Source organism: Sphaerodactylus townsendi, linkage group LG13, assembly GCF_021028975.2.
Source record: "Sphaerodactylus townsendi isolate TG3544 linkage group LG13, MPM_Stown_v2.3, whole genome shotgun sequence".
NCBI lineage: Eukaryota > Metazoa > Chordata > Lepidosauria > Squamata > Sphaerodactylidae > Sphaerodactylus > Sphaerodactylus townsendi.
The window spans coordinates 43,464,961-43,488,187 of record NC_059437.1 but is presented as its reverse complement, the minus strand read 5'-3'; the positions used below and the strand labels follow the sequence as shown (position 1 = coordinate 43,488,187).

General features: G+C 46.4%; 1 protein-coding gene across 5 annotated transcripts in view; it reads right to left on the bottom strand.

The window, feature by feature from the left end:
* The window catches only part of LOC125443126 (thyroid adenoma-associated protein homolog), a 41,194-nt gene that overhangs the window by 5,998 nt on the left and 11,969 nt on the right, over positions 1-23,227 (bottom strand). For 3 of the 5 annotated variants that reach the window (XM_048515052.1, XM_048515055.1, XM_048515056.1), the window contains exons 12-26: positions 22,903-23,100; positions 19,921-20,626; positions 18,450-18,602; positions 17,250-17,359; positions 15,766-15,926; positions 14,626-14,786; positions 14,022-14,207; positions 12,196-12,344; positions 11,547-11,690; positions 10,547-10,651; positions 3,535-3,735; positions 2,843-2,993; positions 2,015-2,261; positions 1,529-1,765; positions 834-1,059 (exon numbers count right to left, since the gene is read on the bottom strand). In XM_048515052.1, the coding sequence (XP_048371009.1) occupies positions 834-1,059; positions 1,529-1,765; positions 2,015-2,261; positions 2,843-2,993; positions 3,535-3,735; positions 10,547-10,651; positions 11,547-11,690; positions 12,196-12,344; positions 14,022-14,207; positions 14,626-14,786; positions 15,766-15,926; positions 17,250-17,359; positions 18,450-18,602; positions 19,921-20,626; positions 22,903-23,100 (3,135 nt within the window). The remainder of the gene's footprint in view (positions 1-833; positions 1,060-1,528; positions 1,766-2,014; positions 2,262-2,842; positions 2,994-3,534; positions 3,736-10,546; positions 10,652-11,546; positions 11,691-12,195; positions 12,345-14,021; positions 14,208-14,625; positions 14,787-15,765; positions 15,927-17,249; positions 17,360-18,449; positions 18,603-19,920; positions 20,627-22,902; positions 23,101-23,227) is intronic. The other 2 variants (XM_048515053.1, XM_048515054.1) reach the window with 2 other exon arrangements.

The following is a 23,227-nucleotide window of genomic DNA, read 5'->3' as shown; positions in this document are numbered from 1 at the left end:
TGGAACAGAACCAACAACAACTAGTGAGGCGCAGGGGCAGGTATCTTTCTGTGCAAACAAATAAACAATTCAGATTGTTTGGGTGCTGTGTGGTTTCCGGGCTGTATGGCCGTGTTCTAGCAGCATTCTCTCCTGACGTTTTGCCTGCATCTGTGGCTGGCATCTTCAGAGGATCCGATGTTGGGAAAGCAAGTGGAGTATATATACCAGTCTTGTAGTGGATGTCCAGGAGACAGAGACCCAATGGCTACAGATGCAGGCGAAATGTCAGGAGAGAATGCTGCTAGAACACGGCTATACAGCCCGGAAACCACACAACACCCAAGTGATTCCGGCCGTGAAAGCCTTCAACAATAAATTCAGATTGTCAAAACAAAATATTCCATAAAGTCTGCCTTCTGAACAACATGTCGCAAATGGAGCAGATCTGCCTCTAGCTATCTAATGTTTATCTTGCACCAGCTCCAATGAGCTCAGGATGGTTCATGTGATTCTCTCCCTGCTTCTTTTTGATTCTCACAACAACCCTGCTAGGAAGGTTAGGCAGAAATAGAATGCATGGCCCAAAGTCTTTCTCGGAGAGCTCTGTGTCAGAGTTGAAGGATTCGAATCCGGGTCTTTGTGTCAGGGAAACGGAGTACTCTAACCACAGTGAATGTCTTCTGAAGTCTCTTCCCTTTTGGGACCCCCATGGCATGCAAAATCCCACCATACCTTTTCCTTACAACCCCTGACCCACATCCTCTTGGATGTCTCTTCTAGGCAGAAGAGGGAGAGCTGTGGGTCAGTTCCATTGGTACTAAACAACCATCATCCTAGGCCAATACGGGTACCTGAACATGAGATAAGCCAGCCTTCTCCACTGGCTTAGAGTGATCCAGTTCACCTCTCACAGCTACCCAAACTCTCTGTGCAAAGTCACAGGGACTGGTTCCAACCAGAAGGGACACCACCTGGAGGTAGGCCAACCGAACCAGAGGACACTGCTGCACAGAAGTGACCAACCAGAGACGATCTTCCAGTTGGCAAGTGACGGATAACAGTGTGTCAGGAGACAGGCTGAAATTAGAGTAGAATTGCGATAAGCAAGGCAAAAGACAACCTTCAGTGTATTTTTTGTGGGCTGTTTTGATTCATCTTTGATGCAAGCAGTGGGCTAAAATGAAGTCCCTTCATAAGACAAGTTTTGGGAACGACTGGAGGCGGCAGCAAAGAAGTTGTCAGCTCCCAAGTCACCTGGCATTATGTTCAACAGCACAAACCACAAAACAGCTCCACTTCTGTAGCATGGGCATATTATGCCTAACTTACCTGTCAGGAATTCTGTAAGAATTACTGTGGTAATAGAGAAGCATTTAGTACATTTTGCAAATACTTATCCACTATTGTTAGCAATGATCATTATCATCATTTGCAGAGAAAGAGGATATCTTGAGTGTGGCAAAGTTTCCCCCTGCAAGATTAGCAGACGTCGGGGGATCAATGGCTGCGCATACAGAAAATGAACGGAAACGCAACAACCACTCACTGGTTCACACGCAACGCGTGGGCCAACACAGATTCAATCTGTAGCAGTTGTCCATGCAGTGCATTGTGGGAAAAGGCATCACCGGGCTGTGGCAAATCTGAGGTCAGTCGCAAGAGGAGGGTCCCGTATTCTGCTGCAGGAACAAGAGGTACCAGGGCTCTGGCAGCCATCACCCGTGCCGCATAAATGGGATTTCCTGCAAGCCCGATCAAGGGTTCCAGGAAGCAACGGGAACTGCTGAAAAATGGAGAAAAAAGGAATGAGCAATTTAAAAAATGTTTTAAAAATTCCAAACTTGGATCCCTCAGAATCCCAAAGCTACATTTTAAACATACAGCACAACTGATGAGCCAGCGTGGTGTAGTGGTTAAGAGCGGGTGGATTCTAATCTGGAGAACCGGGTTTGATTCCCCACTCCTCCACCTGAGTGGCAGAGGCTTATCTGGCAAACCAGGTCTGATGGCACTCTCTGATTTAGCGTCTTACCTGTTCACACCATCTGCGCTAGGCTGGAGTTTGGCCAGAAAGGTGAGGATGGCATAAAGGGCAGGGCAGAGGGGAAACTTCCCGTCCCGGAGCTCTCCTGATGCCGCCACAGCCGAGGAGAGCTCTTCAAGCAGGATGTGCTTCAGCTGGGGGTAGAGGCTGAAAAGCGCCTCAGGGCTCACCCCGCCATGTATGTGGCTGTCACCCCGACTTCGCTTTTGGCCAAGTAGGCGGACAGTTAAGGCACCTGAAAGAGAAACCGGGGGTTGGGGGAGAGATACAGAGACAGATGTAGACTTTTCAAGGCTGAGAAGACCGCTGCTGGCTCTCCCAGTCACATATTCATCCCACCTGTTCTGCAAGAGTTAGGACTAATCAAAGGAAACACTTCTTCACGCAACGTGTGATTGGTGTTTGGAATATGCTGCCCCAGGAGGTGGTGATGGCCGCTAACCTGGATAGCTTTAAAAAGGGCTTGGACAGATTTATGGAGGAGAAGTCGATTTATGGCTACCAGTCTTGATCCTCCTTGATCTCAGATTGCAAATGCCTTAGCAGACCAGGTGCTCAGGAGCAGCAGCAGCAGCAGCAGGCCATTGCTTTCACATCCTGCCTGTGAACTCCCAAAGGCACCTGGTGGGCCACTGCGAGTAGCAGAGTGCTGGACTAGATGGACTCTGGTCTGATCCAGCTGGCTTGTTCTTATGTTCTTATGTTGGCAGAATGGGGCTTTTATTCTCTCTCACTCAAAGGGGAACAATCAGAGCCCGCAGAGCCCGCTCTCTGCAGACTTCCCTGGTCAAGAGGCAAGAGGAAGCACGGACTCACCAAAGAGCTGGATGGCAGCGTTTCTCATGGCCCAGCTAGGGGAGTCGAGGGCCTTGAGGACTAGAATCACCATGGGTGTGACGTACTGGCGTAGGGCTGCCCCAAGCTCAGAACCCCGGACCAGTGTTTGTAACACATGCACAGCCGAAACCTATGGAGGACAGCCCAAAAGGAGACAACTATTACCTATGGTTCATGATCCAGTTTGAATCTCAGGCCCCTTCCGCACACGCAGAATAACGCGTTTTCAAACCACTTTCACAACTGTTTGCAAGTGGATTTTGCTATTCCACACAGCTTCAAACAGCACTGAAAGTAGTTTGAAAGTGCCTTATTCTGCATGTGCAGAATGAGCCTCAGTGAGAAAAGTAGGCTATAAATAAAATAAAAATTCCACACACAAATTCTCTCCTTTTACAGCGCTAATCCTGGGCTGCAAAGGAACTCTGAACTTGGGGAGCAACCGCAAGCAGAGCCAGAGATCTAAGGAGAAGAACCACACCTCTAGAGCAGCCCTGAGTATGCAGCCCAAATATCGGTATTTTCTCTACTTCTGGGTTGATCCAGGGGCTGCGGATTCTGGGAAGGGCTCACTGATTTAGGGGGGGTGGGAGTTGCGGGGGGCGCCATTTTGCCCCAGACGCCATTTCCCCCCCCACTACACTTCTGCCAGAACAACTCTGCTTATTTACCTGAGGCAAGTCCAGGGTCTGGTTCCAGTCTTGGGACAGAGGCATGCTGGCTAAGGCCAGCAAAGTCTGACAGCCGTGCGTGAGCAGAGGGCGTGACTTGGTGGGGCCCTCCCCAGCCAGAATGCATAAGAAGAGCATGGGGAATCCAGCCGCCCTTCGCGTAATGGAGCTGCTCCTGGGACTGCTGAGCAATACCAGGCCCTAGAAGAACAGAAACCAAGGAGACGAGTTGGCAGCAGTTTAACAAATAAGTATACAGTCATCCTGTACGGAATCAGACCACTGGTGTCCATGCAAACAATGCATTCTCTGCTACTGAGCAATAGTCCTTCCCTTTGTTTATCACTGCAAGCGAATTCGATGGAATGAAAATGGGAAGATGGATTTAGTCATGGATGCAGCGTAGCCAATGCCTCGGTAGTACAGCATTTGCTTTGTAGAAACATTTGCAGAGGGTTCGATCCCCGGCATCTCCATTTAGAAGGATCAAGTAGTAGGTGATGCAAAAACTACCAGACAGAGAAGACAATAACAGGCCCCTGACCCAGGCCCCTTCCGCACATGCAGAATAACGCACTTTCAATCCACTTTCACAATTGTTTGCAAGTGGATTCTGGTATTTCACAAAGTAAAACCCAGCTGCAAAGTGCACTGAAAGGGGATTGAAAGTGCATTATCCTGCATGTGCGGAAGGGGCCTCAGTATAAGGCACTTTCATGTGGTCATGAGTTTGTAGTAATACTGTGTTTCCCCGAAAATAAGACAGTGTCTTATATTAATTTTTGCTCCCAAAGATGCGCTATGTCTTATTTTCAGGGGATGTCTTATTTTTCTGTGTTCTGTTCGTCGGGCATGCTTCCAAACAAAAACTTTGCTACGTCTTACTTTTGGGGAATGCCTTATATTTCGCACTTCAGCAAAACCTCTACTATGTCTTATTTTCAGGGGATGTCTTATATTCGGGGAAACAGGGTAGTTACATGATCTCTGTTTCTCTATTTACCAGTAAATTGCCTGACAGCTCAACTGTCAATTTCGCTTCTGATTTTATGCCTCAGGGAGACCTTTCATCATATGGAGCACCTTCCCTATGAGGAGCACCTTCCCTATGAGGAGAGGCTGCAGTGTTTGGGACTCTTTAGTTTGGAGAGGAGATGGCTGAGGGGCAGGGGCGAATCTAGGCAAACTGGAGCCCGGGGACAAAATCTGAGTTTGGTGCCCCCCCCCCCCCCGGTATGGGACGCACTCACCTCCCCCCCCCCCCCCACAACTCAAACAATGATTTTTTGTACCAGCTCACAAAACACCTCCCACCACCAGCAAAACATACATGGTTCTCCCCACCAACTCTCTTTCCTAATTTTGTCCTCACACCAACCCTATGAGGTAGGTTGTTAGCCTCAGAAACAGCTCCAAGCCAGTGCAAGTGGGAATTAATCCCTTTAAGCATGTAAATCTCTCACAAATCACCTACTTCCATCAGAAGTTGGAACCTTCCCCCAAAGCAAGTAGCAGTTTGAACAAAGAAAGAAAATCAGAGAGACAACTGTGAGTTGGCTGAAGTACCTTGGATAGCAGGCTTTCCCCATTTATCTTTGTGGATCTGATGTGGGGCAAATCTGCCACCTTGCAGTAGTGCCTCTACCTATACTCTGGCACTCATTTTTAAAAAACAAGTGTCAAGGTTCCAGTGTTCTTGGTTACCAGACAAACCTGTAGTAGAAGGGGTGGGTGGGTATTTTTTAGAAACAGTGTTTATCATTCCTGCAAACTCCCCTACCTACATGCCTAGGTAGAGACGGCCTGGCAAAGATGCAGGGCCTTCTGAGTTAAGCATGCGGACTGGGCCGCCTCCCCCCCCCCCAAAGCCCCCAGAGTCTGGAGTGGGGGAGCCATGGCTTCTGAGGCTACGGATGGCCCCCCCCTCGCAGCTGACAGGGAAACCATAAGTGGGGCTTGATGGGGGGTGGAAAAACCCGTTTGTGCCCCCAGTGCTGGCTGGGCACGGCGCAGGTGTGGGGTAGGGGTGGAAAACTCTGTTCTTGCCTCTGGGCATCATTTTCTGCCAGTGTGCCTCTGAGTTTTTCACTTGACAGTATGCTGAGAATAGGGACTGCTGTAACTCACAAGGTCTGCTCAGGAGTTGGTCTGATGTATTTGGCTGGCTAATACTGGAAACCACCTCGCTGGTCTAGATGGAGATAGGTCCCCTCTTGAAGGCCAGAAAGAGTGGGCTCCACTCACCACATGATGCAGGAAGATCGGAACCTCATGCTTTTGTCAAAAGCCAAAGCAGCTGAGGAAGGGGGAAAACAAAATGGATGTTTGACCAATTCCCCTAAATATTTTTTTGCACTACAAATTGACTTTCTATCAGAGCTTCTATTTTGCTTTATTGACCAACCTGTCCCTCTCCAAATTAAGCAACCAGCCACTGCTCTGAGAGAGGACCTGCTCCCAACACCAAGTGGCAACAATCTGTCTAAAACAAACATCCAAAAGAATCATAAGAGACCCTCATAATTGATGTTATAGGTAATTTAGTGCCAAGTGTATGGGCAAAGATGAATGAATGTGCCCTTTTCAGCCTGGTGGCATCTAATATGGAAAACTGGGCTTGATTCCTTACTCCTCCACATGAGTGGTGGACCTTTATCTGATGAATTAGACATGTTATCACCCTCCTACACAAGAACCCTGATTGGGGACATTGAGCTAGTTCTCGTTGAACCCTCTCAACCACATCTACTTTACAAGGTGTCTGTTGTGGAGAAAGGAAGGGCGAGCTTGGTAAGCTAACAAATGCCTTCCTTTCCTCTCCTCCCCCACTTTCTTCCTCTCTCCCCTTTTCCTGCCCTTGTAGGGTAGCAGGTGGGGCAGACAGAGTGGGGCATCAAACTCAGCTCTGCAGATTAAGCAGCCCAGCCCCCACAGCAAAAGTTAAGAAGCCAGGCGCCTCCACCCCTATTAAGGCTATCTACACCAAACAAAAATTTTAGGAATAGAAGAACAATTTGATTCATACATTGCCTATAAGGAGTCTCCAACAGCTAACAAACACTCTCCTTTCCTCTCCCCCCACAGCACCTTAGGTGAGAAAGTGGGGTGGCATCAAACTCACTCTGCAGATTCCTAGTCCAGCCCCACAGCAAAAAAGTTAGGCCAGGCCCATCCCTCTAATATTACATATCTACAAATGCAAACAAAAATTTAGGAAGAGAAGAACAAGCTGATTCATACATTGCCTTTGGCACTCAACAGCTAACAAACACCCTCCCTTTCTCTCCCACACAGCAGTTATTCTCAGGGCAGAGAGAAAGTGGGGCATCAAACTCACTCTGCAGACACAGCCCAGCCCCACAGCAAAGTTAAGAAGCCAGGCTCCATCCCCCCCCCCCCCCCCTAATATACAAGGCTATTCACAATAGCAAACAAAATGTTAGGAATAGCTGAACAGTTTGATTCATACATTGCCTATAAGGAGTCTCCAAACAGCTAACAAACACCCTCCTTTCCTCTCCTAGCAAGCACCTGTGGGCAGAGAAAGTGGGCATCAAACTCACTCTGCATTACAGCCCAGCCCCACAGCAAAGCAGAAGCCAGGCTTCCATCCCTCTAATATTAAGGCTATTCACAATTGCAAACAAAATTTTAGAATAGAAGAACAGTTTGATTCATACATTGCCTATATGAGCTCCCAAACAGCTAACAAACACTTCTCCTTTCCTCTCCCTCACAGTAAGCACCTTGTGGGCAGAGAGAAAGTGGGCATCAAACTCACTCTGCAGATTATGTTTCCAGCCCCACAGCAAAGTTATAGCCAGGCGCCCATCCCCCCCGCAATATTAAGATAGCTATTCACAATTGCAAGCAAAATTTTAGGAATAGAAGAACAGTTTGATTCATACATTGCCTATATGAGCTCCCAAACAGCTAACAAACACCTCCTTTCCTCTCCCCACAGCAAACACCTTGTAGCAGAGAAAAGTGCATCAAACTCACTCTGCAGATTCCAGTCCAGCCCCACAGCAAAAGTTAAGAAGCCAGGCTCCATCCCCTCTAATATTATTAAGGCTATTCCTACAATAGCAAACAAAATTTTAGGAATAGAAGAACAGTTTGGATTCATACATTGCCTATAAGGGAGTCTCCAAACAGCTAGCAAACACCCCCTCCCTCTTCTCTCTCCCCCCCACACAGCAAGCACCTTGTGGGGCAGAGAAAGTGGGGCATCAAACTCAGCTCTGCAGATTAAGCAGCCCAGCCCCACAGCAAAGTTAAGAAGCCAGGCTTCCATCCCCTCACTCTGCTTAATATTAAGGCTATTCAATACAATTGCAAACAAAATTTTAGGAATAGAAGAACAGTTTGGATCTCATACATTGCCTATAAGGAGTCTCCAAACAGCTAACAAACACCCTCCCTTTCCCTCTCCCCACACAGCAAACACCTTGTGGGCAGAGAAAGTGGGCATCAAACTCACTCTGCAGATTACAGCCCAGCCCCACAGCAAAAGTTAAGAAGCCAGGCGCTCCATCCCACCCCCCCTCTAATATTAAGGCTAAGCATTCTACAATTGCAAACAAAATGTTAGGAATAGAAGAACAGCTTGGATCTCATACATTGCCTATAAGGAGTCTCCAAACAGCTAACAAACACCCTCCTCCTCCCCACAGCAAGCACCTTGTAAGTAGAGAAAGTGGGGCATCAAACTCACTCTGCAGATTACAGCCCAGCCCCACAGCAAAAGTTATGAAGCCAGGCCTCCATCCCCCCCCTCAGCCACTTCTAATAATATTGCTAAGCATCCACAATTGTAAGCAAATTTTTCTTAGGAATAGTGAAGAACAGTTTGGATTCATACATTGCCTATAAGGAGTCTCCAAACAGCTAACAAACACCCCCTCCCTTTCCTCTGCCCCACAGCAAACACCTTAGGGGCAGAGAGTGGGGAATCAAATCTCCAGCTCTGCAGATTACATCTCAGCTCCCACAGCAAAAGTTAAGAAGTTGTATGCCAGGCCCCCCCCCCCCCCCCCCCCCCACACACCCAATCAAGGCCATTCACAATTGCAAACAAGAGATTTTATGGATAGAAGTGCAGCTGTTTGGATTTGCACATTACCTTTAAGGAGTCTCCAAACAAAGTTCACAAACGCTGCCTTCCTCCCTCTCCTGCCACAACAACAAACACCTTGTGGGGCAGGGACGTCTTCCTAGCCAGCCTATGGACTTCTTCCCAGTGCTGGCTGGCGCCCCTCTGCTTGGGAGAAGGGCTGAGAGCAACATCAAGGACTTACTGGAGAATAAGGCACTGCACTCTACGAGAGGGAGGGAGGTGGAGCTCTCCCAGTCCTCCTCCTGGAGGCACACATGGTTTCTCCCCACTCTCTGACACACACTCAGGGCCACTGTAGCGAGTGGGCGGGGCTATGTCAGGGCTTTCCTCTTAATTTTTCAGCAGCCGCTTCCCTGAATGCCGGGCTTAAGCTTTGGGCTTCCAAAATCAGTTCATGGCGTGAGGGGATGTTTCTTGGCTTCCCCCATGCGTGATCAGTAATGGGATGCTCCTGGGATTGACAAGGGGTACCCCTTGTCCCTAGGCAAGTCCGCCAGTGCTGAGGGGGGATATGATTGAAGTCTATAAAAGCCTATAAAATTATGCATGGGGTAGAAAATGTTGACAGAGAGAAATTTTTCTCTCTTTCTCACAATACTAAAACCAGGGGGGATTCCATTGAAAATGCTGAGGGGAAGAATTAGGACTAATAAAAGGAAACACTTCTTCACGCAACGTGTGATTGGTGTTTGGAATATGCTGCCACAGGAGGTGGTGATGGCCACTAACCTGGATAGCTTTAAAAGGGGCTTGGACAGATTTATGGAGAAGAAGTCGATTTATGGCTACCAATCTTGATCCTCTTTGATCTGAGATTGCAAATGCCTTAACAGACCAGGTGCTCGGGAGCAACAGCCGCAGAAGGCCATTGCTCTCACATCCTGCATGTGAGCTCCCAAAGGCACCTGGTGGGCCACTGCGAGTAGCAGAGAGCTGGACTAGATGGACTCTGGTCTGATCCAGCTGGCTTGTTCTTATGTTCTTATGTTCTTACTGTCTAAATCTCATCACCGTAGCTACAATATTTTATTTAAACAGTGGTAAGGGGACATTGTGCTGCAAATGCCATTTACGTCACAGACAACAGCAGATCCACACCTGTGCCACACCTGGACACAGCAAATAGCAGTTGTATTGTCTGAATTTCATCTCCCCAGATACAATATTTATTTCACTGCTACATTGTCTCTGCCCACCCAGGCCATGAATATTGCTCCATATGATGAAAGGTCTCCCTGGGGCATAAAATAGAGAGCTGGACTAGATGGACTCTGGTCTGATCCAGCTGGCTTGTTCTTATGTTCTTATATACATATTAAAGCTACATATACGTTTATTCATATATAAGTCGTATTTTACCTTATCAATATATTTTAAATAAAATTGCAAGATGGCTCTGTCAATTTGTACTTTCTACCTCAAGATTTTTGAATATATCCAGATTTTTAACGTATTCTTTCCACCTTCAGATTTTTCTTGATTCAAACTGCACCATGCACTCGTGACCAAAAGAAGAAGAGTTGGTCCGTATATCCCATTTTTTCCCTTCTCTAAGGAGTCTCAAAGTGGCTTAAAAACTCCTTTCCCTTCCTCCCCACAACAGACACCCTGTGAGGTAGGTGGGGCTGAGAGAGTTCGGAGAGAACTGTGACTAGCCCATGGTCAGCCAGCAGGTGATCTACCTCATGAGGTGTCTCCTCCTTCACGTGGCAGAGAAGGGAAATAAACCCGATTCACCAGATTACCTCATGTGGAGGAGTGAGGAATCAAACCCAGTTCTCCAAAGTCCACCACTTTTCAATTATGTTTGCATTTTAAATGCACTGATGGTGTTTCAGGCCACCTCTTCTGCTCTTAAAATGTTACATGATAACACAATAGTAAAAATATTACCTGTTCTAGGATTGCCTTGGGCACCTCTTGAAGCTCTAGGTCAGGGAGGCTCAGCAGTGTGGCACAGAACTTGGTGAATCCCACACTGCAGCCCTCCACGGCTCCCTAGAGGAGAATCAGGATCTGTGAGAGTTGCCAGTGAGTGGAATCAGGTTGAACTCCACATTATAGACTCGTAAAAATGGCATGCATTCATATACAAGTTGATCCTTCAAATTTATATATGTATACAAGCTGAACCATTAATTGAGATATACAAGGTAGTGTTGGTGACAGCACAGCCAATACATACTATCTCCTAATTCCCTTAACTCTGCCCATCAACAGCCTTAAAGGCACAGATCTCATCACACTCAGTAGTCCAAAAACTAGAGCTGATATTCTCTCCGCCTCACTTCCTTTCCTTTCCCTTCCCTTCCCCTCCACACACACACGTACTCTCTAGCTAACTCAAGAAAAGGGAAGAGGAAGACCTATTTTTTAAAAAGAAGCTTGTAAAAAATAAAGTTTTAAAAACCCTCCTAATCATCAGGGAGGGGTGAGGTAGAGCAGGGGAGGTGGGGTGGAGCCAAAAAAGAGCCCCTGCTTGTACTGTTCTTTGCAAAATCAACTCTCTGATATTATTATATCAATATATGAGTATTTAGGGAAGCAGGAAGCAGCCAGTAACATAGAAGTGTGTGGGCAAAGGGGGAGACATGGCGGCAGTATGGGGGAGTGGAAAGGCTGGCCATGGGCGGAGGGAACATGTCCGGGGCAAAGCTGTGCTCACTGGCAAATCAGCCTACTCTGGCAGCGACGCAAATTAAAAGTCAAGGCAGAAGTGGTCTCGTTCGCTGCAGAGAGAATTGAAAGTGCAACGGGGTCCAAAGAATAAGGCTGTACAAGAAATCTTGCCACAATCAACATTCACCTCCATCGTGCACCAGACGTCTTGTGCACAACCGGCCCATCACTCCATGCCTTTGCCAGTATTGAACCCCGGTTGTGGAGCTCTTACCCAGTGCCGGCACCTCAGTAAGATCTCCTGAAACCCTTCAGAGGCCATCTTGACCACAGGAAGTGGCAGGAGAGGTCCACATCCCACTTGTGGTGGTAGAAGCAAAATTTTCTCTGCAAGGCCTCCCAAGAGCAGTCCAATTTCCTACGGGGGGAGAAAGTCTAATGAAAAAATGAAGCAGGCCCTTTCCTCCTCAGAGCTGGGACTAAGCTTGGTGTTATGTTGCCCTCACGATTCACAGCAGGGTTAATCCACAAGGTGCTTTCTAGTACTGATCCTGTTTCTGCGCCATTACGATAAATTTCAATTGTATTTCCAAGTAGTAGAAGAAGAAGAGTTTGGATTTCTATCCCCCCTTTCTCTCCTGCAGCAGACTCAAAGGGGCTGACAATCTCCTTGCCCTTCCCCCCTCACAACAAACACCCTGTGAGGTGGGTGGGGCTGAGAGAGCTCCGAGAAGCTGTGACTAGCCCAAGGTCACCCAGCTGGTGTGTGTGGGAGTGCACAGGTTAATCTGAATTCCCCAGATAAGCCTCCACAGCTCAGGTGGCAGAGCTGGGAATCAAACCCGGTTCCTCCAGATTAGATACATGAGCTCTTAACCTCCTACGCCACTGCTGCTCTTAACCTCCTACAGCCAGACGCTTACTTTCACAGAGACCCAGCAGCAGGTCAGAACGAGACTGTGCTCCTCCGACAGCAGAATGGGATCCTCCTCGTCTTCCTGGCCCGGGTCCTTCCCGAGCTGGATGAGACTGCCGATCGCATTCCCCACGTCCGCAAATGAAGGTGCAACAGCTGCAGCAAAAGCAAGCAGGAGTTAAGACAGCTAGCATACGACATTTTTAAAAACTCCATTTACACCCCATTTTTCTCCCCTTTAGGATCCCAAAGCAGTTCGTCCAATCCCATCCAAAAAGCTTTATTAGGCATAAAGAAAGCAGTTCATATTGTTCTCCTCTCCTGCATTTTATCACAACAACCCTGTGAGGTAGATTGGACTGGGAGAGAGCATCTGGCCCAAAGTCATCTGACATTTTCAAAGCAGAGTGGAGATTTGACCCCGGGTCTCCCAGACCCTAGCCCAGCGGTAGGGAGTCCACACCCCATCACGGCTCTGTCAGCATGTTCAATTGGCCAGGCTGGTAGGGCTGATGGGAACTGTACAATTCCTGAACATCTGAGAGCCGCGAGGTTCCTGTCAGCATGGCCGCCCTATTGGCCCGGGCTTTAGTGGGGGAAACTGATGGGAGTATGGACCCTAATTTATCTGGAAAACTTGCAGGATTCTACTAATAACACTCTAACCATGTTGCAGAACAAAGTATGGTAGGGTTTCTCAGGAGGTTCAATGCATCGAAAAGGTTTCTTATTCCTTAAGATGTTTTCAATGCATCAAAAAGGTGTCTTTTTCTTTCAGATGTTTTCACTAGGGTAGCAAAGTTTAAGTCAACCCATTGGAGCATAGGTGTCAAACCCGCAACCCTCCAGATGTTATGGACTACAGTTTCCATCATCCCCTGCCAGCATCATGCTGGCAGGGGATGATGGGAACTGTAGTCTATAACATCTGGAGGGCCGCGAGTTTGACACCTGTGCATTAGAGTAACAGATCTTTTAAATGTTTAAATAGCTCCACAATGTGTCCCAGATTATCTAAGGTGAGAGAGAGACAGAGAGAAAGAGAATCTAATAGGTGCACTTGACAAATTACTTCTTCTGATGAACTTTGGGCAATTAGCTCCACCAGAGGAATGCAAAATAGCTTCATGAACTTGCTGCAGCAGGAAGTGCAGCCAGCTAATTCCTGCAACAATCCCTCACGATCAACACAATGCAATAAATTACTTGCTTTCTGCAGTTGTAAGATTTGTGTCCCCCTCCCCCCCAAAATTAGCAATGAAAGAAAAGTGTTCTTTCTTGGGCTCCTGAAACAATCCTAGCTGGATCTCATGTGTGCACCACTGAAAAATAATATTTCTTTAATAATGCTTTTTTCATATGTAAATTTATTCTTAAAAACCTGTGAAGTCTGCATAATCAGTATATTATGCCTGGAGCAAAAAACTATGGCCTCACAGCCTGGAAAACCACAGGAGCGGTTGACTTGATTGCTGGACTAACAGAGGCATTATAAGCAGAGTGATCTTTTACGTCTGCTGATGTCAGTGGGCACAGAAAGGTGTCACTCTGCTTAGGACTGCACTGTGCTGAATACCTGGGAAAAATTAAAGGAAAACAAACTTTGGTGCTTAACGATCACGGCCCAGCGTTCGAAGGCAGACTGAGGCCCCTTCTGCACATGCAGAATAATGCACTTTCAATCTACTTTCAATGCACTTTGCAGCTGGATTTTACTGTGCGGAATAGCAAAATCCACTTGCAAACAATTGTGAAAGTGGATTGAAAGTGCATTATTCTGCATGTGCGGAAGGGGCCTGAGTGAACTGATCTTGGATCCTGGTCTGCTCTCACCTTCCTGGCTGCAGCTCGATGCTTGTTTGCCCTGCAGCATCCCTAGGAGCAAGCGAACAGCATCTCTCACACTCTCCACCAAGCGGCTAAGGAAATCCCGCCAACATTGCACAAGTCGCGCTTCTGACATAGAGGCAACTACCGCTGGCACCTCCAACAGACATCGCCGGAGAGCCAAAACCACTCCTGCACAGACACAATATTCCAGTTAGCATTCAGCCTTGGGAAGGGCAATTCTTTTTTCTTTACACCGTCCCAGATTAACTCAGCATCACCGAAAATCACACAAATCAGTTTGTACTATAATGGCAGGGGGTTTACGTCCTCTGCACCAACACTGGAAAACAGTGTCAGTGTTAAGAATCATGGCTTGCATCTTTTGAAGGAGGGTTGAGTTACAGCTAACAGGGCGCAGGAATACGCTTTGGGCTACTGCACCTTTCCCAACCAACAACAAAGGAGTCAAGGTGATATTAACCAAGTTGGGTTGCTGTGGGCAATGGAGACCCAGGCCCGTCCTCTGAGTCAAACCTAAGAACTAATCCATCAACCAGCTGCGCTTTCAGGGTTTCCAGAGAGATTCTTGCTCAGTCAAGGTGCTCACCGTGTATGGGTGTGGAATGGGCTGCTTGTAACAAGTCACGGTGAGCGCTGGAGATATGAACCTGCAGCACGCCAAGGAGGTACTCGATGAAGCTGAGGTGTTGACATTCCACTGCCTGTTCTTGCTTGGCCAAAATGCGTTTCAAGGTACAGGTGTCCGACCTGGTGGGGCACAACCAGTTACGACAATGCTAACAGGAGCACGCCCAGCTCCATACACAAACACTGGTTTCTCTTCAGATCCCATAAATCTTTCACCTTTCACAAACACAACCACAGGCTATTCTGGCCGAGGATAGAGAGGATGCAGTGAAGATAGAAATACCCCCAAATGTGAATGCTTTTAGGTATCTCTCACCACACTTGGGAACGGGGAATTGCTAGAAGCTGTCCCATTTTATTCCACTCTCCATAGACATCTCATTAACTTGTGGTGCTATTTTTCCTCCCCATGGGGAATTTGCCCTCCCTACACAAACACAGAAAGCTGCCTTCTACCAAGTCACACTATTGGTAGCTCTGGTGAGTAGTAGCAGCAGCATCTATCTGGCAGAGAATGGCTTTTTCCAATGCTGGGGACCGGAGAAAGTTTCACTAGAAATGCTCAGGATAGAACCTGTGATCTTCTGCCCGTGAGGCCCTGAGTCAAAGCTTCTCACCAGCTGTCAATGGATCTGGGGATTGATATGGATCTAGCTGCACTTAAATCTAATGAAGTCTTCCATCTAAGGAAAGGACAACCACTGATGATTGGGAAACATGCAAAGGCAAGTGCTGGGCCAACAGAAGGCAAACCAAAATGGAACTCTGATATCAGCTGCTCTGGTTCTATTCTGAGTGTTAACAAAAAGGCTAGTTTGGTGTAGTGGTTAGGGCCAGTGGACTCTTATCTGGTGAACTGGATTTGTTTCCCTGCTCCTCCACATGACACCTGTCGGGTGACCTTGGGTCAGTCACAGTTCTTTCAGAACTCTCTCAGCCCACGCAGAGGCAAGCAATGGCAAACTCCCTCTGAGTTTCTCTTGCCTTGAAAATTCGATGGGGTCGCCATACGCCAGATGTGACTCAACAGCGCGCACACGCACACACGTAAGCGCACACACCACAAAAAGGCACAGGCAGCTAAGAAGCAAGACTCTACTTTTGGAAGACGGTTTTCATCATAACAGCTCCTGCTTCAGCCTCGGGAACTCTGGGGCTGCTCACGGCTTCCAGCGCACGCTCAAATAGAGCCACAGCAATGGATTCTGGGAAAGCTGGTGGGAAGTAACTAACAAGGAGCTCAGCTGCCAATTCACGGATCTGCAGACAAGTAAGAGAGAGGAGCTGAATGAGGATCGAAGGACGCCATCTTGAATGTGAGACCCTGTCAATACCACAGAACATGAAAGTTCATTTGTTGCTTTCAAACCTGTACATTCTGTAGGAAACGGTGTTTTGGTTACAAAGGGGAAAAAGAAGCTTTCGATACATGCTCAAGGCGGCTGCACCGTCTCTGAAGTTATAGCAATTTACCACTTGGGTTTTACTGAAAAATGTTTTGGCATTAATTGTCCAGTTGGATTAACTCAGAATCAAACTGAAATGCATTCAAGGGACATATTACTACCTGCTGGCAGATAGTATTTATGCATTTCTCAACACTGCTAATAAGAAACTCTTGTTAGAGGAGCTGCAAAGAATACCTTGGGTAGAACCCTAGAGTGACAACGAATAAACAAGAGAGTCACTTCTATGCTATTTGTTGTTATTTTATCCTAATGGGTTTCTTATATTTTATAATCTGTTGCCAGCCAATATGAACATAATAATACCACAGCATCAAATAATCAATCACATTGTGACTGAATGCAAACAAAGTCAGTTCAGAGCAAGAGCCCTTGCTCTGAAGTGACTTTGTTTTCATTCATTTACCCTTGCTTTGGATTGGGGTGGGAGGGAGGAACAGAGTGGTCAGTGATTGCATATCAGGATATATAGGGAAACATTTCTGGGATATCTGCTCACCACGCAGATGTATTTTCCCACCTGCAGTTCCATTAATTGCTGCCAGGAAGATATATAGAAGCAAGCCTTTATTGGCATAGACAACAGTACAACAATAATAAAAAACGGATTAAAAAGCATATACAATACAGGTCGAAGGAAATCTACTGGCGTTTAGTAATTTCCAGGAGAAAGTCTGCCACTATCGTACAGAGAGAAGGATCAGGATTGTCCAACAAGTAGTGTAATCTAATTAAATCGGGGAGATGGGGTAAATGTAAAGGAGTAAGATTCACATACTTGGATCTGATTTCCTTGAATCTGAGACAGTGTAGTAATTGGTGGGCCAGAGATTCAACTGAGCCATCGTTATATGGGCACAATCTTTTAGCCTTTTCTTGCTTATTAAATCTGCCATGTAACAAGGCAGAAGGCATAACATTAAACCTATGCCAGGAAGATGGGACATACACTGTTTGTTTGTACCCTCCATTACTCCCAAACACTAGAGTCCCTTTTTGTAACCTATTCAAAGTCAGAATGGGACTGTTTGACTCAGCCTTACACAGAATACTTCCGTAACTCTAGGTACGTACGTAATCACACAGAGGAGTCAGAACGGAGTCACGGACCGCCTACCTCGTTCGTGCTGTCCTGCAAGCAGCTCAGCAGCATCAGTGTATTGCTTCTGGAGAAAAAATCCCAGCATCCTTTGCTCTTGGCCCTGCTCAGAAGCGCAGCCATATTGCCTGCAACAATATACAACAGCATTTCACACAGTGGAGAGCTGCCGCGGGTCAGAATAGAAAACGCTGTTCTATTTGGTTCTGAGTCAAAGTAAGAAAGCTTTGTCAGACTTCAGAGAAACCTGGGTTCAAGTCCCCACTCAGCCATAAAGCTCAATGGGTGCAGTCCCTCTCTACTGACCAACCCTTCTCACAGGGTGTTTGTTAGGATAATATGAGGGGAGAAGAGAAAAGGGGAAGTTTTGTTGCTGAGGATTGGGAGAAATCTGGCTTGAAACCCCACTGATCCACAAATCTCTGTGGGAGCCCTTGGGTCAGTGATTTCCTCTCAGCCTAACCTATCTCACTGGAGAGCTGGATTCAAGTTCAACAGCACCTCAGATACCAACAAAAAATTGGAGGTATAAGCTTTCAAAAATAAAAGCTCTTTAGGTCAACTTTGACTCAGGAAAGCTTATACCCCCTCCTCATATCTTGTAGGTCTCTAAGGTCCTACTGGGCACAATTGTTCTGCTTTCAAACCTGTACATTACTTAGGAAATGGTGTTCTACTGTAAACCACATGGCCTCCTTAGGTTGCTCTTAGCATGAATGGAGATGAAGAGCAGAGATGCGTATGTGCTTCCCGGAGCTCCAAGCAGACAGGCATGATGAAATCTGACAGAAGAGCTGCCTCTCAGACATTAAGCACATTTTTTTAACTTACAGAATTTCAAGCTGAATCTCCAAGGACCTATGAGACTCTTGGAGAGCCATGGCCAGAGTAGACAATACTGAATAGTATGAATAGTATACAATATATATTCATGCTATTTAAGGGAGGGGCTGTGGCTCAGTGGATGAGCATCCGCTTTACATGCAGAAGGTCACAAGTTCAATTCCGGGCATTTCCGCCTAAAAGTTTGGAAAAAGACCTACACTTTTGCCAACGTCAGAAGGCGCGGTTGGGGAAGGAAAGAGATCCCTTGTATAGTTGCAGGCTAACTCCGAGGAGGACCCTACAATTAATGACTGCCTGAACAGTCCACATCTGTGTTCACATCTGTCCATTCCCAGATCTGCACTCACAAAGGCAGACTGCCAAGCAACTTACGAGGAGGCTGCCCCTTCTTGCGCTCTGGACTCCAGCTGTCAGTGCAGGTTTCCAGGACAGCCGCCAGGAGGAGGAGGGCTGATTTCCGCCTCTGGAAGTTGGACCCCGACATCAGAGAGGAAGCGCAGAGCTGCAGCAGCCATTCCACAAAATCTGTGCAATTGATGAGATTGGTCAGCAGGGTGGCAAAAGGGATGAAAAATACAGAGGGGGGCAGGAAAGCAAGATTCTGGACAACAGGGGTGTCAAGAAACATGGTTTTATCAACAGCTGGATGATCAGCTGCTGCCCAGGAACAACAACATCATCATCATCATCATTATTGTAGATTTCACAGCTGCCAGATCTTTAGCTGGTTGTTGGCCTTCATTACAATTTGAGCCTCACCCAGAGGCCTAGGAAGTTGTGGGCATCCCGCCGTGTAGTAGTAGTGCAAGTGCAGTAGTAGTATGTAGTGAAGTAGTAGTAGTAGTAGTAGCAGTTGTAGTGGTACATACATTATTGGCTATGTATTGTGTGTAGATTTCACAGCTGCCAGATCTTTAGCTGGCTGTTGGCCTTCATTACAATTCGAGCCTCACCCAGAAGCCTAGGAAGTTGTAATGTATCGGCGTAGTATTCGTGTGGATCCCAGCAGGGCTGCCTTCTGAATTTGACAAATGTTAATTTTGTCAATTCAAAGATGTTTCAAGTGCTGCCCTAGTGTTTTTGGGATGGCGTCCAGCATGCCAATTTTTATTATTATTATTATTATTATTATTATTATTATTATTATTATTATTATTATTATTATTATTATTATTATTATTATTATTATTATTATTAATCACAGATGCCAGATCTTCAGTCAGTGTTGGCCTTCATATCCATCAGGTTCTTCTAAAGAACCTAGGATGTCATAAGGTATTGGTGCAGTAAACAGGTAGATCCAAGCAATGTGGCCTTTAGTAACTGATAGATGGAGATTTTATAAATATGTAGATGTTTCAAGTGCAGTCCAAGTTTTTTGGGTATTATTGTTATTATTATTAATCACGCACCTCCTATCTAGATGTGATATGACAACTACATAAAAGAAGAAGAAACCGGGCCTGCAGGCTTACAATTAAGATTAGTCAGTGGGGAAGAGCTCCGTGGCTTCACGCCTCAGATCACAGGAGTTCCCTGCTGACAGGGAAGGATCTATGATCCACAAATAGATCCAAGCGGAAGAAAAAGCTTCTTCTCACCCTGCCAGTAAAAGCTTTGAAGTCATTTACGTGAAATCGTTCTGCAGACACCCTCCTATGCACGGACTGCACGGGCACAAACAGTCAAAGAAGGGCAATCTGGATCTCATTCTTACAAGGGCAACCTGGATCACATTTATTGTCCTTTCTTTTGCGAGATAAGCTTTGATCTTTCGTGAATTGCTATTTTCAAATGGCAATGAATAAAAGAGCAGAGAGCAAGCCACTCTCTGTTGACTCACCCACTGCTCGAACCACGGGGCTCTGAAGATCTTCCCCAGTCGAGCACTCCTTGTTTTTCATACGCTGTCGGAGTGCGGCCAATGAGCTGTCTCTTAGCCGCACCAGAGCCTTTTTCACTGAGGCTTGGAGGAACTGGCGGAAAGAAGAGGAGTCACAATTCAAGTTGAGTGGCAACAATTCCTTAAGGAGCTGGATGTCCATCACGGACAACGACTGGTTGGTTCTGGGACTGGAGCACAGAAGACTCAATGCTGCCAGGCGAATGTTGTCCTCTTTCGCACAGAGGCAGGCGGAGAGTCGCTCCAAGGTCTCCTGGCCTGCAGGCAAGACCCCTGTGACAGTCTTCTGAATGTTCAACAAGGTGACCCAGGCATGAATCTGGGTGGAATCTTTGCCCTTGAAGCCTTCAGCCAGCAAAGCATAAGAGGCGGGGAAGAGCCGTAATGTCCACACAAGGAGGTAGTTGGAGGTGTTACTCTGAAGGAAAGAGTTGGAAGAGGTCAAGCCACAGGTGAGGGTTGGCAGCCAGTGCTGGCCCCACTTGCGGGCGAGTTCTTCCTCTGAGACGTCTTCCTGTTCCTCTGTCCAGACTTTGCGTTGCTGTTGCAGAATGGTTTTATACAAATCGGAGGCAGCGGGACACAGGTGATTGGTCGAAAGGCAGCTCAGGAGGTGCTGGGGCAGATCCTTGTAGGTATCCAACACCTTAACACAAAGACCCAGAAGTCAGTGGGGGAGGGGAGAGTGACCATCAATATACCAAACAAGAGAGCGGGCAGCTAATGCTAATAACAACAGCAGTGAAAGCAAGTCTATTGCAGACCAGGACTGGACTTGTAAATGCTTTGGGGACTCCTCTGGTTTGCAGAAAAACATTCTGTGCAAAATAAACAGAAGAAAAACAGAGCCTCTGCCCTCTAAAACACACACAGACACACACAGACACAGACACAGACACACAGACACACACAGACACACACAGACACACACACAGACACACACACAGACAATATGACCTGGCAAGGACTGAGGACACTCTAGGAAGCACAGACTCCTAAGAGCAACTGGGAGCCTATTAAAGGGAAGGAAATATCAGTAAGGAGGGCAAATCAGCCAGCTCAGGCTGCTGAGAATGTATAGAATCCTGGATGCAAAAGGCTGATTCCGCATGGGCCAAAGACAGCGGTGTGAAAACGATGTGAAAACAGTATAAACCCTTTTACACCGTTTTAAACCGTTTTACACCATTTTCCCACCGTTTTCACACTGCTGTTTTTGGCCCATGCGGAATCAGCCAAAGATTTGGCAGTTTGTAATGGAGATTTGCCAAACTGTATTCTCTCCCCACCACCCCTAATCTCAGTCCTTTGAGGACCTCCAGATATTTGAAATGTTTTGTTGTCATTTTACTTACGTATTTATTTATCTGACTCAGATAACTTATTTTTAGATGCCCATAAAGCTATCCGAGTAGTAAGAGTGGTAAGTATTAAAATCAATTAGTTGCGAAGAAATAAAATCAATGACTAAAGAGCTCCACCACTTTCTTGATTTTAACAAGACTTCATTTTTTATTTATTTTATTCCAAGCTGTCCTTCCTCAAGTGGACTCAGGCTGGCTTACAATGAAGAATTTACAACATCATAAACAATATCATAATGACCCATAAAATTACCATAACATTCAACAATACCTTGGCACCATTAAATTTGAGGATGAATCAATCAAAACCAATACCCTCCACCTACTTCTTTTCTGTGTTTTCAAATAAATTCTGGACCACTCTGACAACCACTACGTCAGACTACCCAGAGAAGCCATTGAAATCCACAAGCACATGGACAATTTTAACAGAAAGGAAGAAACCATGAAAATGAACAGAATTTGGCTGCCAGTGTTGAAAAATACTAGAGTCAAGACAGTGCCTAACCAGCTCCACACAAACATAGGATGACTATAGACAAAGGAAACAAAGGCCAGAATACTTCTATTCAGTTGCTCCCACCTATTGACCTTGCTATCTCCATTGTTACTCCCATGCTATAGACTTCATTGTTACTCATACTTCCATTCAGATGCCCTCACCTCTTGACCTGGCTGTCTTCTTTGTTACTCACAGACAAAGTTTCTTCACGCACCCTGGACACTCCAACAGGTATATGTACTCCACTTGCTTTACCAACATCAGATCCTCTGAAGATGCCAGCCACAGATGCAGGCAAAACGTCAGGAGAGAATGCTGCTAGAACACAGCCATACAGCCCAGAAGCCACACAGCACCCAACAGACTCAAGGTAGCTTTCAAACTCCTTTCCCTTCCTTTCCCCACAACAGACACCTTGTGAGGAAGGTGGGGCTGAGAGAGTTCTGAAGAACTGTGACCAGCCCAAGGTCACCCAGCAGGAATGCAGGAGTGCGGAAACACATCTGGTTCACCAGATAAGCCTCTGCCACTCAGGTGAAGGAGTGGGGCATCAAAGCCGGTTCTCCATATTAGAATCCACTTGCTCTTAATCACTACACCATGCTGGAAAACTACACACAGATGGAAAACTATTGCTATACTCAAACTGCAAATACATTTATTGTCAGATGAGCCATCCATAACAAAAGCCATGAACTTTTACTGTGGCAAATTTACATCCCAAAAGATCCCCTGGCTTAAAAACTGCTTTGCTATTCTCACCTTTTTAAAAGCAGGGAGAATCTGAACTGCCGCCCTGAAACATTTAATCATCGTAACTTCTGCCAAAAGAAACAGAGGAACTGTTGTTCTCCAAGGGAAGTTAGACATACAATAATTTTCAGCCCCCTGGAAAAAGGTACGATTTCCAGAATTCAGCTAAAGTGGGTGAAATGACAACAAATGCATTCAAATCTATAGGTGGTTTGTTTCTTGCAGTTTGCGCTGCACAGTGGTTTTAAACTTCCCCATCACCTAACACACAAGTATATGCATTTACACACAAAACTGACTTACTTTTCCAGGACCCAGGTAAGGAAGAATTGCACAAAGAGGAACGTATCGGGCTTTTGCCTGCCAGGGCAAGCAAAGGACTCTCTGGAGGAATTGTTCATAGAGCGGTCTCTCCGTGTCCTTAAAATGGTCACACTCTAGACTGTAGATCTCCAGAAGGTGTTGAAAGGAACTGTGTATGAAATCTGACACCCCCTCCACCTGAATATTGGGATGAAAAAAAATTCAGACAACATCGATGACTTTACTCTTCTGCATTGGTTTGGGGATGAAGAAAATACACGGGTTTGTGACAACACAGTCACCAGCCAATCAGCACTGTGCACAA